The sequence below is a fragment of the Hemiscyllium ocellatum genome, chromosome 3, assembly GCF_020745735.1.
Source record: "Hemiscyllium ocellatum isolate sHemOce1 chromosome 3, sHemOce1.pat.X.cur, whole genome shotgun sequence".
Classification (NCBI taxonomy): domain Eukaryota; kingdom Metazoa; phylum Chordata; class Chondrichthyes; order Orectolobiformes; family Hemiscylliidae; genus Hemiscyllium; species Hemiscyllium ocellatum.
The window spans coordinates 22250332-22269928 of NC_083403.1; the positions used below are offsets into that span (position 1 = coordinate 22250332).

Sequence of the window (19597 nt, forward strand, 5' to 3'; positions counted from 1 at the left end):
AAACCAGTTCCCTCAGCTGAATGGTCAATGAGTAAGGGAAATACACTTAAAAGTAATGAGAAGAAGAATCAGAAAAGATGAGGTAAGTTTTTTTACTCAAGTGTGGTATGGATTTGAGGGGAAATCCTCAACTCATTTTAAGGTGAAGTCTCACATCCTCTATTGGTCGGAGTATTTGAGTACAGCAGTTGCGACGTCATGTTGCGGCTGGACAGGTAATTGATTAGGCCACTGTTGGAATATTGTGTGGAATTCTGGTTTTCCCTGGAACGTTGGAGGTTGAGGAGTGACCTCACAGAGGTTTATAAAATCATGAGGGGCATGGATATTCCTCTGGAAATATGGACCAAATACTTGAAAATGGAATTGATTTGGGTAAGTTGTTTCTCAGTCAACATAGACACAATAAACAGAGTGGCCTACTTCTGTGCCATAAACTTTAGTACATATTCTAAACACCTGAAAAGGTGGAATGTGCAGGGGCTTGGGAGGTGGCTGGGGAGTACATGAATTGCTCTGTATGAGACATGAAAGGTCTATGACACAACAATGGCACTTCCTGGATAACAGGATTAGTTTGAAACTTTTTTATTCATGCATTAGAAGGCAATAGTGGGTCTTGCTCTTGAACTGTTGCAGTCTTTATTATGGAGGTGCTTCCATGAATATGATTTAGCAAAAGAAAAAGAAATGCATGCCTCAGTCAGGGGAATTTGGAGGTGATGACATTCCCATGATCTTGCTGCTCAGATCCTCCTCAACAGCTATGGTTTAATGACTGCTAGTTGCTGTTAAAGCGCGAGGTGTTACAGTATATAAAATATAATGTATTCACAGTTCACTGATGACTACTTAGTCCTTCGACATCTAATACCATAAGAATATAGGAGCAGAAGTAAGTCATTCAGCCATCAAGGCTGAACCGCCATAATAATAAGCCTCACTTTCACTTTCTTGCCTTTTCCCCATAACCCTCAATTCCCTTATTGAATAAAAATCTATCTCAACTTTGAATATATTTAAAGACCCTGCCTCGACAACCCTTTGTAGTAACGAATTCACAGATTCACAGCTTTCAAAAGAAATTCCTTCTCTGTCTTAAATTATGACCCCTTATTCTCAGATTATGCACTCTAGTCCAAGGTGATCTCACAATGGGAAACAATTTTTCCACATCAACCCCGTCAAGATGTCTAAGAATCTTTTATGTTTCAATATGGTCGCTCTCATCCTCCTATATTCCAATGTGCACAGGTCCAATCTACTCAACCTCTCCTCATTTAATAATCTCTCCATACTCTTACATCAGCCTAGTGAACCTCCTCTGGACTGACTCCAATGATAATACATGTTCCTTAGGCGGTACGATGGTTAGCACTGCTGCCTCACAGCGCCAGAGACCCGGGTTCAATTCCCGCCTCAGGCGACTGTCTGTGTGGAGTTTGCACATTCTCCCCGTGCCTGCATGGGTTTACTCCGGGTGCTCCAGTTTTCTCCCACAGTCCAAAAAAATGTGCAGATTAGGTGAACTGGCCATGCTAAATTGCCCATAGTATTAGTTGAAGGGGTAAACGTAGGGGAATAGGTTTGGGTGGGTTGCTCTTCAGAGAGTCGGTATGGACTTGTTGGGCTGAAGGGCCTGTTTCCACACTGTTCCACATCTAATTGAAACAAGGAGTGCAAAACTGTTCATAGTATTCCAGCTGTTGTCTTGCTTAGTTTCAACAAAATCTCCCTACTTTTTGTACTCCATCTCCTTTGAAACAAAGGTCAATATTCCATTTGGTGCTCCTAAAACCACTGAACTTAGATGCTAGCTTATTGTGACTCATGCATTTTCCAAATCTCTCTGTTCTGTATCTTAAGGCAGTCTTTCTCCACTTAAATAATATTCAGCTCCTTTAATCTTTCAGCCAAGGTATATAACCTCACATTTCCCCACATTATATTCCATCTGCAAAGTTTTAACCACACACTTAACCAGTCTATATCCCTCTGTAGACTCCAAATCATGTCATTTTCACCAATTGTCTTTCCATCTATTTTTGTGTCATGTGCAACACTGGCTCTAGTACATTCACTTTCTTTAACAAAGTCATTAATATATATTGCAAATAATTATGTCCTCAGCACTGATCCCTGTGGCACATTTGAAAACACCCCCCTATTCATTCCAAGTCTGTTTTTTATTCGTTAAGACAGTCCTCTGCCCATGCTGATAAGCTACCTCCAACATCATGTGCTCTTATCTTATAAAGTAGCATAATGTGTTTTACCTCATCAAATGCCATTTGAAAAGAAAAAATATATATATTGCATCCACTGCTTCCTCTTGACTGCATTTTCTTATAGCTTGATGTAATTGACCACCAGCCTGAATGGACAAGGAACTGGACTACCTTTGGTTACATAAGGGTCTAAAAGACACTAGCAGTATGTCAAAAATGCCCAGTGATACAAATCTACCTAAGACTACATTAATGCACAACAACAGTATTTTCCATTGCTTTGAAACCAAAGCAATTGACTTTTTAATATAAAAAACATTAAAGAATTTTTCCATATACTCCTCTCAGTGCACCTTGCAGAGCTGTTAGCAAGTAGGAAAGAGAGTCATAGAGTCATACAGCATGGAAACAGACCCTTCAATCCAACTTGTTCCTGCTGACCAGGTATCCTAAACTGAACTGGTCCCATTTATCTGCGTCTGGAACATATCCCTCTAAAACTTGCCTATTCACTTATCTATTAAAATGTTGTAATTGTACCTGCCTCTTCCACCCTTCCTCAGGCAGCTGATTCCATACATGCACCACCTTGTGTGAAAAAGTTGCTCCTCGGGTCCCTTTTAAATCTTTCCTCTCTCCCCTTAAACTTATGCCCTCTAGTTTTGGACTCCCCTAAAGCTAACTACGTCAGGTGAATGCCATAGTACCTGAAACGGACAAGAGATTACCATTTTCACATAACGCAGTGTGAATAAAGTTTCATTTCTAGGTTTAGCCGATTGATCTCAAAATAAACTGCACCAGAAGCTTTACTTCATTAGTGACTGACTGACTGACCCTGCCCCTGCCCCAAACAACACCATCAACACCACTGACTTACCGGAGAGGAAATTGTGTTGTAACAATGCAATTGAGAAATTTTATTTTTGGTGCATCATGCTTAGAGAAGGAGAATAAAATTAGATTTTTTTTTACAAGAAAGACGATTAACAACGAGAAACAAGGTCAATTTCCAAAATGAAAACTGACATATGCATAGAAGAGAAATTAAAAATACTCTTATAAAGATACCCAAATACCAATTTATCTCAAAAATACTATATTGTGTTGCGATTTAGGGGTGTCAGTATTGGACTGAGGTGGACAAAGTTAAAAATCATACAACACCAGGTTATAGTCCAACAGGTTTATTTGGAAACACTGGTAGTTGAGGAAGAAGCAGTGCTTTGAAAGCTAGTGTTTCCAAAAAAACCTTGTGACTAAATCACGTGTTATGAGATTTTTAATATTGTGTCACATTAACCTAGTTAACGATATTCTCACCTCTGATCAGAAAGTTGCACATTGAAGGAGGACTTGGATTAGTGAGCAGGCGTACACTTGATGATTAATGTGAGAAATGTACAGTATTTTGATAGAGAAAAAAAGTAGATACAATACAAGTCAAATGATACAGTAGTATCCGAGGAGCAGGGAATCAACGTTCTGGGCAAAAGCCATACATCAGGAATCAGCCGTCCTGATGAAGGGCTTTTGCCCGAAACTTCGATTCTCCTGCTCTTTGGATGCTGCCTGACTCCCTACCTTTATGCCTGCCCTAAACAGTGGAGTAACAGTAGTAATATGACACTTTTAGCGCTGCCTGAGAGGTCAATGCAAGACAACACAAGGTAGGGATACTGTAAACATTCAGGTAAACACAAAGAGAGCAAGTGAAAGCCTAAATTTGCAGCATGGTCCAGTCCATGGGTTATGTGCGATCTTAGTTGCAGCTTTACAATGATTGCTGCCAGTGCAGCCTGAGATATGGCATTAAAGATGTGTCTTATAATTGGTTTGGGGATGTGCCACAAGAGGTCTTAAAGGCTGCTGTGTCAGATGCCAATGCCTGTGGCCATGAGTTGCATGTGACTGGTGCCCATGGAGTGTGCCCTGCATCCACTAAGCAATCGTTTTGGCTTTCTCGGGTTTTTCTGATACCTAGCTTGTTTGGCAAGAGGACACTAAATATTAATAAGATGAGTTGTGGTGTTAAAAATGCATTTAACAATCAGCAATATCTGTCTATTGACATCTAGCCGCTGCTTAGAGAGAATCTTGTCCCATTGCTTGTGAAAAGCATAAAAGACGGAACAAGATGAGCATGGGCTGATAATCAGAGAATGAAGAAATTTATGCAAGAAAATTAATTAGTAACCTTCAAAACGAAATTCTACAAATGCATGTTGGGAAAAAAAAATCAATTGGATTGCTTTTCTAAGGAGCTGTCACAGGCACAATGGGTTGAATGGTCTTCTGTGCTATATGATTTTATGAATCAGGTCTAAAGTTAGGAATTGAAATATTATTCAGAGGTGGCAGTCCACTGCACCTAGAAAGAATGCAGCACAGATATAGATACTACATAGACCATTCAACCCTGACCTCTGCATCTGCACCAGAAAACTAAGTTCCAACATCTAAAATGGATTCCAGCTAACTGTCCTCCAGTTTAACCTCAACTGAAGTTATTGTTGTTAGTGTCTTTTATAAAGATTTTCTTGAATACATTCTGCTCTCTGCCATTACTTCATACTAGAGGAGACTTTTTAAAATTGTAGCATAATGATTTACCCCGCAGTTGAGGTATCAAATACAGTTCCTCTCCAGTATAGGCTTCACCCATCCATTACTGGAACAGTAATTCTTTCTGCATCTAACTTAGTCAATATTGGTATGCTCTGATGGTCATTGCCGCTTATAAATTTTTTGACACTGACAAAGTATCCTGAGGAAAAAGGGTGCCAAAGAAGGGTCGTACTGAAACACTATTTCTCGCTCCACAGATGAAGAGGAGAGAGAGAAAGAGGTAGAGGGAGACAAAGGAAAAAAAACTTTTCACGTCACCAGCATGAGGTCTGAGTTTAGTCCTGAGAAGTAATGACAAAAGATGTGAAAAGTTCATTTCAATTCAATTTTGTCCCAATACCATCCCATAAACTGAGCTTTAGAATAGCAATCCTGCCATCCTGCCATCCTGCTCTGACTTTTTAAGTGCCCACAGCATACCTGGAATGGCTTCTATTCATGAGATTAACTATTAATTATCAAATTATAATTATTTTAATTCCTTTTATTCATGACTGTTAGAAATAAGGTTGGGAAACCTTCTCCTCATTTCGTACAGAACTTTAACAGCAATCAAATTTAAAGACAATTTTCCTGCCTCAATCAGCATTATATCTCAAGCCAGATATTTTCAAACACAATAGCAAACTTTCATTTGTTTGCAACTTTTAAAATTAACAAGCCAACAAATCAACTGCTTTTGAATTATCAGAGTGCATTTTATGTCTTAAATAAAACAGCATGGAAAGTCAAACATTATATTCACATCTTACCAATTACTGCATAGTTTTTCTTGTCTTCTACATCCACTGCTATGTCATGCATATCAGCATATGCCCGTGCTAATCGCCATAGAAATTCCACTTGGTCCCAAAACTTGAAACAATAAACAGTATTTATTGTGCATCTGTCATGTCTCTTACATTTTACCATTAAATAGTACATTCATTAATTCTTGAAAACAACTGCAATGTAAGGAACAAAAATGCACTGAGTCAATCCTGGTATGGTTTATGATAAAATTAAATGGTCTAAATTTATGAATAACTACACTAATTAAATGAAAATATTTTAACGTCACATTGGGTATTAAAGAAAGAGCCTGCTGATGCCCATTCAGTGTCATAGCATAGAAACTATGTTACAGAGGAATCTCGATTATCCAAATAAGATAGGTAGGCACTATTTCATTCAGCTAATTAATTATTTGGTAAGGGTTAATTGATTCAATGCCTCTCCTCTGAGCCTCGAGGTTTCCTGAAATTTCATTTTTCCTCGCTCTGCCTGCCTTGCTCTGTTTCAGGCTTTGTTTTCAAGCACACACACACTTGCGTATAAGGGACATGCAGCATTGTTGAAGCCTTCCTCACCCATCCCCCCCACCCCCAAATCAGTACAAAGGGATTGACACAGCGAACACTCGCTAAATCTGCTCCTTGTTCAGGAGACTAGGCAGCAGCACACTCCATGTGAGCCCCTGCCAACCCCCCATCTGCCCCTCCCAACTGTGTCCAACCCCGCTCCTGTCCACATCCGCCCACGCTCTCCGACCCCGCTCTATCCGCTCTTCCGCCCCCATCCGACCCACCCCGACCCCATGAGGCTCCGTCTGCCACCACCACCCACTCTACACCCCCCACCATCCGCCCCCGCCGGGGCAGCCGAATTGGACACCAACAGTAAGACTGCTGCTGCTGCCTTTGGGGGGGGGGGGGGGGGGGGGGTGGCTCAAAATAGTGCACACACACACCTTTTTACTACAACTTTTTGACAAGTTCCACCTTTACCCTATACAGGACAACGTTGGAGAGATTATCTGGGGAAGAGGGGGGTTAAGGGTACACCTTTGTGTAGAACTCCAGGGAAAGTGTGGGGAGAGAGAGGGCTGGCGGTCAGTCATTAGGAGATGGTGCCTGGGCTCCCATCGATGTCCAGAACTGTTCACAGCTGCATTTCAGTAAACCAGGTTCATTTTTAATCATTGTAAACAAAAGACACGATCAGTGTTGAAAACACCTCTTTGATGTAATGTTTCTCTCAGGACCTTGAGATCTTCTTCCGATAATGTGCAATTCAGATAATTGATATTCGAATAATTGAGGTTCTTCTCTCTACAGGTATTGGAATAATAATCTAAAGCCTTGGAGTAACAATTCAATGACCACATATATATTTCTTCTGAAAAAAATATAATGTGGAATAAAAAAAACTGATGATTTGGAAAAATCATCATAAAAAAAGCCAACTAATTGTGAATTATTGACTGCATTCAAATCATGAGAATGATTTCATTGGAGGTAGATCTGAGAAGCTTCACTTGGAAGGTCCCCGGTATGGAGGGAGTATCTTCTGAGCAAATGGGGATTCTATTCATTGGAATTTTGAAGAATGAGAGGTGATTTCATTAAGACATAGCAGATTCTTCACAGATGTTTCCCCTCATCGGAGAGTCTAAGATCAGAGGGCATGGTCTCAGAATTAAGGGGCACACATTTAAGATTGAGAGAAGAAGTTCCTCCTCATGTCAAAGGATTTAAGAGTCTTTGAAAGTTCTTATCACAGAAAGCTGTGAGAGCAGGGTCCTTGCATATGTTTGAGGCTGAGATAGATTCTTGATCAATCGCAATCAAAGGTTATGGGGAAAGGGCACGAAAGTAGACATGAGGAGACATGATCCTTTTGAATAATGGAACAGTCAAGAAGTCAAACAGCTGACTCCTGTTTGTTATGGTCTTATGATTGAAAATTTATTTCAAAAAGGCAGTTGCAAGCTAAAGACTCTGCGGGGACATGGGATGGACAAAGATCAAACAGTGTCTGTGAATAAATAAACAGGTCTATCATTTCAGGTGATGATACTTACATTGGAAGTGAGAAAATTTTGAACTGTAATGTTTTATAGAAGACAGGGAGAACAAAAAATAGGCAAAAGCAAAATTCTGACATATGGTGGAGGGCAAGAAAGATAAATGTTAGTATTGAAATTCAAGATAAGCAATGATTAATTAAACAGTGGAGCAGATTTTAGCTTATCCAAGCATATACTTCTCATGTTCTTATAGATTCCATGACCTCACAGGGCATGACTAAGGGTATGGTCAGCAAAAAAGCTAAAATTAATTAATTCTACTTAGCCCTCATTAAAAATCCATTATGACATGTATGATCCAGACAATCAAAGACTGTACCACTTGGCTCCCTACCTCTCCTCACTACAACCCTACTCTAGTACTTTCCTCCGTGAAAATTCTATAGGATTACCATCTAGCAAGGCAGTGGTAGAAAAGGAAGAAAATTATAAGGGGTAGACATTGATGAGGAAAATGAATATGGTCACTGCAGACTCTTCACACAACTTTGGAGACCAGCAGAATCTGCACTTGGTGAGACACTAGAGATCAACAGTCTACAATCAGGACAGGACAAGGCAGGGCAGGGCAAAAGAGTAGTGCATGTACACATCTGTGGAGATTAGGAATCGCAGAAAGTTTCAACTCTACAGGACTCGCATGTGGATCTTGATGAGATGGCACAAAGGGAAAGGATGATGGAAGTGCAGGTAGAAATGCTTGGTCCAAAAGCAGGTCTGTCAGACAGCGTGAAGTCACAATCAAGAAGCACAGAACCATAATACAGTCTGCTTTGATAGAATGTGATGGTTCCATTCTCGTGCAATGTCACATTATAAGAAAATTGCGCAATAGCAGTACCATTTAAACCAATGGGACTGGAATCACGTTATAGCTAATACAGGTAAGCAAAGTTTGCATTCTACAAATAACTGTTTAAATTCTTCAACTGCGTTATAGCCGATTCTCATTGAAGAAACGGGTGTTATAGCAGAACCGACTGTAGTATCAAAGTAGCCAGTTTTGCCCTTTCAGAGTATGCCAGTTCTTGGCAAGGGCAATTTAATTAATCCAACCACCTGCCCTTCAGTGAGTAAATTTTTCTTGGCGGGCGTATGTCCAATTCCCTTGCAACAGCTACAACTGTGGTGGAGGAATATTCACAGATGGTATATTCCAACTTTTTATCACGAAATGTTTAAAAATGTTTTTCTTCATGTCATCTTTAGATTTTTTGCTATAACAGTAAATCTGGTTCTAAACACTTCCATCAACGAAAACAGCTTCTCCCCACCTACTTTGACATGTTCAAAACCTTTTGGCATTTAGACAGTCAAATCTCCTCTGAATCTTCCATTTTTAAAGGAGAACATCCCCAGTTTATCTAATGAACTTTGGATTCTCCTATTCTTGAATCAATTCTTCTCATCTTTCCTGCATCACTTCTAAGCCATTATCATCAGCTTCCTAAAGGTTAGTAGCCAGAATTGAACGCTATACTTCAGTTGAGGCTAAAGCACTACTTCATAAACATTGATCACAACTTTATTACTTTTGTATTCTATGCTTCTTTTATATAATGTCCAACATTCTACACGCCTTTTATTCCATTTCTCAACTTGCTGATTCATCTTCAATGATTTGAACGCATGTCCCTCGCAACCATTCTATTACTGCATCCTGCTAGAATTCTTCCTTTGTACAGACTATGGCTTTTTATTTTGTGATTTTCAAAACAGATCTATGGACTGAAATGAGAAATAGCTGTTTTAAAACCAATATATGAAATATAAGGCGTTGTGTAAACAAGAATTTTAAGCAATTGCTGGACATGCACATGAATAGCAGTGAATTGAGGAGTGCGTAGGTTAGGTTATTTTGTTTTACATTAGGATTAATCCTTGGCACAACATGGTGGGCCAAAGGACCTATTCTGTGCTGTACTTTTCTATGTTCTATGCTCTAAGTAACTGAAGTTTCAATTGCAAACATTTTGGAGCTGAGATGATGTATAGATGCAAGTGTTGTTGTTCAGAGAACTGATCACTTGTCTATAGACGAATGACAGAGACCTTTTTGCCTGCCAACAACTGCATGATTAGTTCTAAGGTAACTGCGGCAGCTTCAAGATGGGAACAAGTTCCTGAGAGAGCAAGAGAACAGTTCAGTTCTTCCCCAGCTCTGTTCTTGACAGCAAAAACTCAATGCAAACCTGAAGAAATCAGTTTATTTTTCCTGCAGCAGTTGTTGTAAACAATGATGTTCCCTGATAAGTCAGACAGTTTTTAAGGAGTGAACAGCCACCTTGTGTCACATACCAGCCTGTGGAAGCATCTGGAGAAAGATGGCTGAAGTAATGTGCTGACCAGCAGAAGAGTTATAATGATGTTAAAAATCACACAACACCAGGCTATAGTCCAACAGGTTTATATGGAAACATTAGCTTTCAGGGAGCTGCTCCTTCAGCAGGGTGGTTGTGGAGTACAAGATCATAAGACACAGAATTTATAGCAAAAGTGTACAGTGTGATGTAACTGAAATTATATATTGAAAAAGACCTAGGTTATTTGTTAAGTCTCTTATCTTTTAGAATGACCATGTTGTTTTTTTAGTTCTTCCATATGTAAATCACAAAACTTTTTTAAAAGTTACATTCTCAAGTGAACTTTAACAATTGGTGTCATGTTGGCCCACAATGCATTTAAGGTGTGAGCTGGTCTGTGAGAGACTGTCTGCGCTACTATGGGGTAAAAACAATGACTGCAGATGCTGGAAACCAGATTCTGGATCAGTGGTGCTGGAAGAGCACAGCAGTTCAGGCAGCATCCAACGAGCAACGAAATCCCTGTATGGTCAGACTGAATCTAATCTAAAAACCAGATTTACAGAATCTCACATCAGTTTTTGAGCAAAGTAAAATGTAATTTTCTAAGTACAAATTCACCCACAAACTTATATGTGTGTGGGGGGGGGGGGCGGGGCAGAGGATATGAATGCTTGTGAGACAATGTGTGTACAGGTAGGTATGTGAGCATGAGTGTAAAGAGGCATAAGTGTGAGAGGGTGCGCGTGAGTATATGAGAGAGTCAGCATGAGTTTATGGGTCTGTAGGGGTGTGTGTGTGTGTATGCGCGCGCGCGTGTGTGTGTGTGTGTGCGCGCACGAGAGAGAGTGTGTATGAGAGAGAGAGAGAGAGAGAGAGAGAGACAGAGTGTGTTTGCGTACTTTAAAAAAATCTTTTGCTGTTATGACAACTCTGGGAATAGCTGAATTCGATTTCCAGCATGTTACCCATGTAAATCATAACAGCTTTTACATTATATGGTTATTCTACGTCTATGTGCTGTGAGGAAACCCAGACTGAATTCATGCTTGCTGCCCATGAATAGTCTGACACAGACTATTCTGCCCATAATGACACAGATACCAGTATACTATAAAATCTGCAGGATCATGGATTTCAAATATTATGCTAGCATCTCTCTCTCTCAAAAGAAATAACATTTGTACTACCAATTTCAACATTCTGTCGCTGCCCTTCCAGTTACTTGTCAACTAACTACTACTTTAAAGGTGATACAGTCCAAAGACTAATTTTCTAAGTTCAGAACTATGTAAAGCCGTCTTGCAGCCTCTTCAAGTGTTACAGTCAGTGGACAAACTGTTTAGGGACACTAAGAGAAGCTAAGATATACAGAAGACATGCTCCAAGGTTTGATGACTTTTGGCTGGATAATTGGATTTTTTTTAAGAAATGTTATTATCATGGTGGCTTTTATTTGAGCACTATGGACAAATGGATGCAAGATGGTCAGTATCAGAAGAAGGTTGGTGAGTGAGGATTTGGAGTTTTATCCATTGGTTGCATGGTGAGATGAGTTGCAGGGCAGCCAGTCAAAAGAGCGACTGTGCTAATTGATCCTGCCATTTTCTTCAGGATCTCCAACCCATTCCTCATCTACTCATCAAATATTATATGATAAGAAAAATGTTCTCATAATGGTGAAGTTGTACACAGAAACAGTAAACCACATGATACCTTACATTCACCTAAGAGTCCTTCAGAGAGACATTAAAGTGTGCGTTCAGGCAACAGAACTTTGCTTACACATGTCAATGGTCTACTCTATGACACACTGTTCAGCATCATGGCTGCTATTATACACATGACACCACAAGTGTGGTCTGTGTATTGGTGTCATGTGTCTGAGGGTCAGTGGATAGTTCTCATCATTCAGTAGTTAACATCTGTTTTTTTCATATGGTTCAATGCTAATGGTGTAGTGAACTGCTGCAGAGCAAAACTATGGGGACAGCTTACAGGATAGCAGGCATTCATCTGTTTGATGAGACAATGGATGCATACCAGCTGGACATTGAGAGAGTGAGATTGCTTGAGGTGCATTTCTGGATTTATAACATCTAACAACTAACATTTAACAATTTATAACAAAAAAAAGGCAAACAACTTTCATATGAATTGTAGAGTCTTAGAGGTTTTCAGCGTGGAAACACCCCAATTCATCCATGGACCAAATATTCCACATTAATGTACTCCCATTTGCTAGCATTTCGCAGATATCCCTCTAAACCCTTCCTATTCATATACCTATCCAGGTGACTTTTAAATGTTGTAATGATACCAGTCTCCACCACTTCCTCTGGCAGCTCAATCGATACATGCACACTCTGTCTGAAAAAGTTGACCCTTGGGCCCCTTTCATATCTTTCCTCTCTCATCTTAAACCTATGCCCTCTACTTCTGGACTCCCCATTCTAGGGAACAAACCTTGGCTATTCACCCTATCCATGTCCCTCATGATTTTGTACATCTTTATAAGGTCATCCCTGAGCCTCTAGCACTCCAGGGAAAATAGCCCCAACCTATTTAGCCTCTCCCTATAGCACAACCTGTCCAACCCCTAACATCCTTGTGAATATTTTCTGAACCCTTTCAAGTTTCCGCCCCCTCGACCATGACCCCACCACCCCCCCACCTCGTCACCAAACCATAATCTCCCAGACCATACAGAACCTCATCACCTCAGGAGATCTCCCACCCACAGCTTCCAACCTCATAGTCCGGGAACCCTGCACTGCCCGGTTCTACCTCCTTCCCAAGAACCACAAGCATGACCACCCTGGCCGACCCATTGTCTCAGCCTGCTCCTGCCCCACTGAACTCATCTCTACCTACCTCGACACTGTCCTATCCACCCTAGTCCAGGAACTCCCCACATACGTTTGAGACACCACCCATTTCCTCCACCTCCTCTAAGACTTCTGTTTCCCCACCTCCAATACCTCATCTTCACCATGGATGTCCAATCCCTCTATACCTCCATCCACCATGACCAGGGCCTCCAAGCCCTCCATTTCTTTCTCTCCCGACATCCCCAACAGTACCCTTCCACCGACACTCTCATTCGTTTGGCCGAACTGGTCCTCACCCTTAACAATTTCTCCTTCGAATCCTCCCACTTCCTCCAGACCAAAGGGGTAGCCATGGGCACATGTATGGGGCCCAGCTATGCCTGTCTCTTTGCTGGCTACGTAGAACAGTCCATCTTCCATACCACTCCCCACCTCTTCCTTTGCTACATTGATGACTACATTGGTGCCATCTCGTGCTCCCGCGAGGAGGTTGAGCAATCCATCAACTCCACCAACACATTCCACTCTGACCTTAAATTCACCTGGACCATCTCTGACATCTCCCTCCCCTTCCTGGACCTCTCCATCTCCATTAATGATGACTGTCTTGACACCGACATTTTTTTTTTTACAAACCCATCAACTCCCACAACTACCTGGATTACACCTCTTCCCACCTTGCCTCCTGCAAAAATGCCATCCCGTATTCCCAATTCCTCCACCTCTGCCGTATCTGCTCCCAGGAGGACCAGTTCCACCACAGAACACACCAGATGGCCTCCTTCTTTAGAGACCACAAACTCTCTTCCCACGTGGTTAAAGATGCCCTCCAATGCATCTCGTCCATGTCCCGCACCTCCACCCTTAGACCCCACCCTTCCAACTGTAACAAGGACAGAACCCCCCTGGTGCTCACCTTCCACCCGACCAACCTTCACATAAACAAGTCATTCAACGACATTTCCGCCACATTCAAACGGACCCCACCACCAGGGATATATTTACCTCCCCACCCCTTTCCACCTTCTGCAAAGATCGTTCCCTCCATGACCACCTGGTCAGGTCCACAGCCCCCAACAACCCACCCTTCTGTCATCGCAGGAATTGCAAAACCTGCGGCCACACCTGCTCCCTCACCTCCATCCAAGGCCCCAAAGGAGCCTTCCACATCCAAGGTTTTACCTGCACATCCACCAATATTGTAGCCGTTACTCCCGATGCGGTCTCCTTTACACTGGGGAGACTGGACGCCTCCTAGCAGTGTGCTTTAGGGAACATCTCTGGGACACCTGCACCAATCAACCACACCACCCTGTGGCCCAACATTTCAAATCCCCCTCCCACTCAGCCAAGGACATGGAGGTCCTGGGTCTCCTTTACTGCCGCTCCCTCACCACCTGATGCATGGAGGAAGAACGCCTCATCTTCCACCTTGGAACACTGCAACCCCAGGGCATCAATGTGGACTTCACCAGTTTCCTCATTTCCCCTTCCTCACCTCACCCCAGTTCCAAACTTCCAGCTCAGCACCCTCCCCATCACCTGTCCTACCTGCCTATCTTTCATTCCACCTATCCACTCCACCCTCCTCTGACCTATCACCTTCATTCCACCCCATTTACCCATTGTACTCTTTGCTACCTTCCCCCACCCTCCTCCCTGACCTATCACCTTCATCCCCACCCCCACTCACCTATTGTACTCTATGCTACTTTCTCCACACCCCCACCCTCCTCTCATTTATCTCTCCACTCTTCAGGCACTCTGCCTGTATTCCTGATGAAGGGCTTTTGCCCGAAATGTCAATTTTCCTGCTCCTTGGATGCTGCCTGAACTGCTGTTCCTTTTCAGCACCACTCTATTCCGGAATCTGGTTTCCAGCATCTGCAGTCATTGTTTTCACCTTTCAAGTTTCACAATATCCTTCCTATAGCAGCAAGACCAGAATTGCTTTTAGTATCCCAAAAATGGACTAACCAATGTCCTGTACAGCTGCAACAAGATCTCCAGTCTCCTATACTCAGTGCACTGATCAATAAAGGAAAGCATACCAAATGCCTTCTTCACTATCCTGTCTACCTGTGACTCCTCTGTCCAGGAACTATGAACCTGCACTCCAAGATCTCTTCGTTCAGCAACAGTCCCCAGGACCTTACCACTAAGTGTATAAGCCATGCTCTGATTTGCCTTTCCAAAATGCATCACCTCACACATATCTAAATTAAACGCTCCCCAATCATGTCAAAATGTTTGAAATGTTTCATATAAGTGTATAATTCAACTGCAATGATTATCGGAAAGCATAATCTTTGCTATAAAGTTACGACTTCACTCCTGTTGTTTTCCATTTAATAGTTTTATGTAGAATCATAGTTCATATTTAGTTAACCTTAAATTGTACATTTGCCTAGAATTAGATCTTACTCAAAGTACATGATATTTGCACAAAATATATCTGAAGATATATAACAGTTCGCACCTACCTGGTCTTTTTTTCCTAACAGTAATTGGAATCCTTCTTCCTTATCCAGTTCTGGATTATCATGTAGGTTATCTGCTTTCTGGATGAGGACATTAAATTCCCTGGCCTGGCTGTCTTCTTGTAGTGGAGATCCATATGTGGCGTTTACTGTTGAACATATCTTTTCCTCTTCAGATTCTTCTTCTGTATCTGTATGTGCTGTGATATAGCTGCAAATGTAAGAGTTTACAGGTTCACTAGAATGTATATGCCACAGGTTCTAACTTCTGAACTTGCACAGGTTTACATGATAAATCGAAATGTGACTGCAGAATGTGTAGTGTCAGAATTATTCATGTTGGAATACTAAGAACAAGACCTTTAAATGATTCTTAGGTTCAGCAGCAGGACTACTTTCACACAAATTCCTTTTAAACTTTTTATATTGCAGAAACTAGCAAATGAGCTTTTTTAAAAAAACTTGATTATTTCACAAGAAAGAACAGTCTGAAATGTGTAACACAAACAATGTCAAATGACATTTTATAACAATTCAAGCTTCACTCTTCAGAATTAGGATCTTGGTTGGTACAAGGTACAGCACATTTGTGAAAATCAGGATAAGCTCCAATACAAATGCAGATAAAACATGAAATACACCAATAGTGTTGGAAGAGTGTTATATCTTGGTCTCATCTTTCAGATGAGATATTGAACACATATCTAGTATGCATGGTCAGGTGTGCAAAGATCTAGTAGTATGTTTAACCAGTTGGGAGTTCTTCAAAGTGCTTCATATTTCACTAGGAATAATAATTTATATTGCATGAGATTGGTTGAGAATACACCAAAGAGGACTGCTCTTTGTTTTTGTTTATACCAGAAGTTCTGATGTTATTATTTCCTAAAGAGCGATTTTTAAAAACAGCAAAGGTGGCAGATTTTAATGAGATGCATGCATTGTACTCACTTTCTACTTTGGAAATAAGTTCTTTTATTTTTCTTTTAAGATCATAGACAAGCGAAAATTATACTTGCATAGAATACAGCATCATGTCTATGCTGACCAACAAACACCAAACAATACTAGTTCCATTTAGGAGCTCTACAATGCCTGACATTTTAATTGCTCATCTGGAAGTTTCTTAAATGTTGTGACAGTAACTGCCTCCACCACCATCTCAGGCAGCACATTCCGTATTTCCACCTCTGGGGGAGTTTTTTTCCCCCTCAGATCTCCTTTAAACCCCTAATTCATCACTGTAATGTTATACTCTCTGGTCTTAGACATGTCTGCCACAAATAAAAGCTTCTCATAATCCACTCGGTCTGTGCCTCCCATAATTTTATACACCTCAATCAGAAACCTCCCTCAGCCTCCTCTGCTCCAAGGAAAACAAACCCAGCAATCCTTCTTGTTGACAGGCACAGTCAGGTGTAGCAGGAGTGAGCCATGTAAAACAGAGTTAAAAATCACACAACACCAAGTTATAGTCCAATAGGTTTGATTGGAAGCACTAGCTTTCAGAGTGCCACTCCTTCATTAGGTGGCTGTCAATGTAAAACAGAGCAGACAGGAGTCCTTTGGTTCTCTCTGGAAGGTCAATCTAATTCTAAGTTCATCCATTTTTTTTTCAAAGGCTTGGACGTTTGCCAGGAGGATGCTGAGAAGACTTGAAACATGTTGTTTCAATCACAGACCAGCACATTTTCCACATTTCCTGGTAGGTTTCCTGCTTCTGGTCGGTCCCCAGTGTTGGGTGGTGCAAATCTGCTGCTCTGTAATGTAAGTGAGTCGGGTCAGGTTGGGTCGCCAGGGGGTTTGAAGTTCGGGCCTGGGCTGGCTAGACCTTCTCAGGGTTGGGTTATTGTGGTAGGTTTCCTGCTTCAGCAGTCTAATAGTAGCAGGGAAGAAGCAGGGACCATAGGAAACTAGAAAGTTGTGAACACAGCCCAGAGCATTACACAAGCCAACCTCCCCATCATCTACACTTTTGTTGCTTCAGAAAGGCAATCATCATTACCAAAGACCCCTTCCACTCCAGGTATAATCTGTTGCAACCTTTTCTGTCTGCATCTATAAAATTTGGTGAGGGTCCTTATGGACATGATGAATTTCCTTAGCGTCCTGAGGAAGAGGAGGTATTGTTTTACCTTCTTGACTGTCACAACTATGTGGGTGGTCCAAGACAGATTTATTGGTCACTTGATGCTCTTGACCTTCTCCATCTCAGCTCCATTGATGTAGCTCGGGGCAAGTCATCCTCCTTGCTTCCTGAATTCGAAGGTCAGCTCTTCAGTTTTGCTGACATTTATCCTTGCACCGCGACACCAAATCTTTCCTTCCTGTATTCTGACTCATCACTGTTTGATATCCAGTCTACAACCAATGTGTCGTCAGCTGACATGGATGGAGTTTGGATGAAATTTGGCGACAGTCATGAGTGGTGTGATAATGCTGTCCCTTTAACAAAGTTATGTTGCCCTTGTTCTTTTTTTCAGGAGTTCATAATAATGCAGGTACCAAAAAGTCTTGGCTTGGATGTGGTTTAGGGCCATTTTGACTATAGCTAACAGATACTATCTCAGAAAAAGGCTTTCAAGTTTAAAAAAAAACTTGTACAATGAAAGGGGAGCGGCCAGTTCTCCCAGCTCAGCTTTTCTCTGGTTGGTCTGGCTATTCACTGAAAGTAGTCAGACTGTTGTAGAGCTGCTGGACCAAAGAAGCAAGTCCATGCTGATCCCCCATTGCCTCCTGACATCTCTAATGGCCTTGCAGAGTTCATATCTGGATTTCCCGCACAGGTCCATTCTGTCCAACTTGAACACTGCATACCTGGATGTCAGTAGACAATGGATTTCCTTGTTCATCCATGGTTTCTGGTTGGTTAACATAAGGATTGACCTCTTTGGCATGCAGAGCTCTACGCATTTGCTAATGAAGTCCATGACAGTGGTGGCTTACTCATCTAGGTTTGTCATAGAATTCCTGAATATGGACTGGTCCACTGATTCCAAGCAATGCTGCAGAAACGTCTGCCTCTGACCAGCATTATACTACTTTCTGCACTGGATCATCATATTTCAACTTGTGCTTGTAAGCTGAGGAGGAGGAACACAGCGTTGTTCCACATGGACAGGATATGGCGCTGTAGGCATCTTTGAGGTTGTGTAGCAATGATCAAGGATGTTCGGCCCCCTGGTGGGACAGGAAATATGTTGATGGCATTTTGGTAGCATTCTTCAAAGTTAGCCTGGTTGAAGTCACTTGCTATGATGAATAAGGCCTCAGGGAATTCTGCCCTAAGTGCATTTGTAGCAGTGTAAATTTCATTCCAGAGTATTCTTCACTTCCACCTAGGATGGTTTGAAAACAACTGTCAGGTTGATGGAGGCGAACTGGCGTGGCAGGTAGTAGAGATGGCATTTCATTGTTAGGTATTCTAGGTCCGGGGAGCAGTAACCTCATCAAGGTAACCAGGAGGTGGTGTTAATTGGGAGGCAGACCCCACTACCTCTTGATTTATCAGAGGACATCATGCGATCCATGCGATGTATGGAGAAATCATCAGGTTGTAAGGCATCTCTCAAATTTCAAATCTAATGTTGATCTTGCTTTTGTACACCTTCTGTACAGCTGTAACTTTATATTCCTTGCTCTATTAATCACCCTACACTCTGCATGTCCTTGTATGTTATAATTTGCTTGTACTGCACAAACATTTTTCACTGCACTTAGGTACCTATGATACTAATAAATCAAATAAAAAAAAACACATCTATCTAGACTTTCCTCATAACTAAGACTTTTCATCCCAGGCAACATCCTGGTGAACCTCCTCTGCTCCCTTTTCAATGCAATCACATCACTACAATAGTGTGGCAGCCAGAACAACACACAGTATTCCATCTGTGGCCTGACTAACGTTTTATACAAGTTATGACAAGAATTCTTTGTTCCAATATTCTATGCCCCAGCTAATGAAGGCAAGCATTCCTATGCTTTCTTCACTACCCTAGTGCTGACACCTTCAGAGTGTTTGCGTTTGTACACCAAAATCCCTTTGAGCCTCTGTATTGCCTAGAGATCTAGCAAACATTGTGTATATTCTTCCCTTGTTAGGCCTCCCAAAATGCATCACATAGCACTTGTCAGATTAGATGAAATTAAATTCCAATGGCCATTGCGCTGCCCAATTTACCAGCTGATCAATATCAGACTATAACCTGAGACCATCCTCCTCACCATCAATGCCACCAATTTTTGTGTCATCTGCAACCTAATTATACTTTCTACA

At 41.6% G+C, this 19597-nt stretch overlaps 1 protein-coding gene across 1 annotated transcript in view; it reads right to left on the bottom strand.

Annotated features, from left to right (window-relative positions):
• LOC132831058 (regulator of microtubule dynamics protein 2) overlaps positions 1-19597 on the bottom strand; it is a 131408-nt gene that overhangs the window by 67192 nt on the left and 44619 nt on the right. The window contains exons 2-3 of the mRNA XM_060849113.1: positions 15322-15529; positions 5609-5711 (exon numbers count right to left, since the gene is read on the bottom strand). Of these exons, the coding sequence (XP_060705096.1) occupies positions 5609-5711; positions 15322-15529 (311 nt within the window). The remainder of the gene's footprint in view (positions 1-5608; positions 5712-15321; positions 15530-19597) is intronic.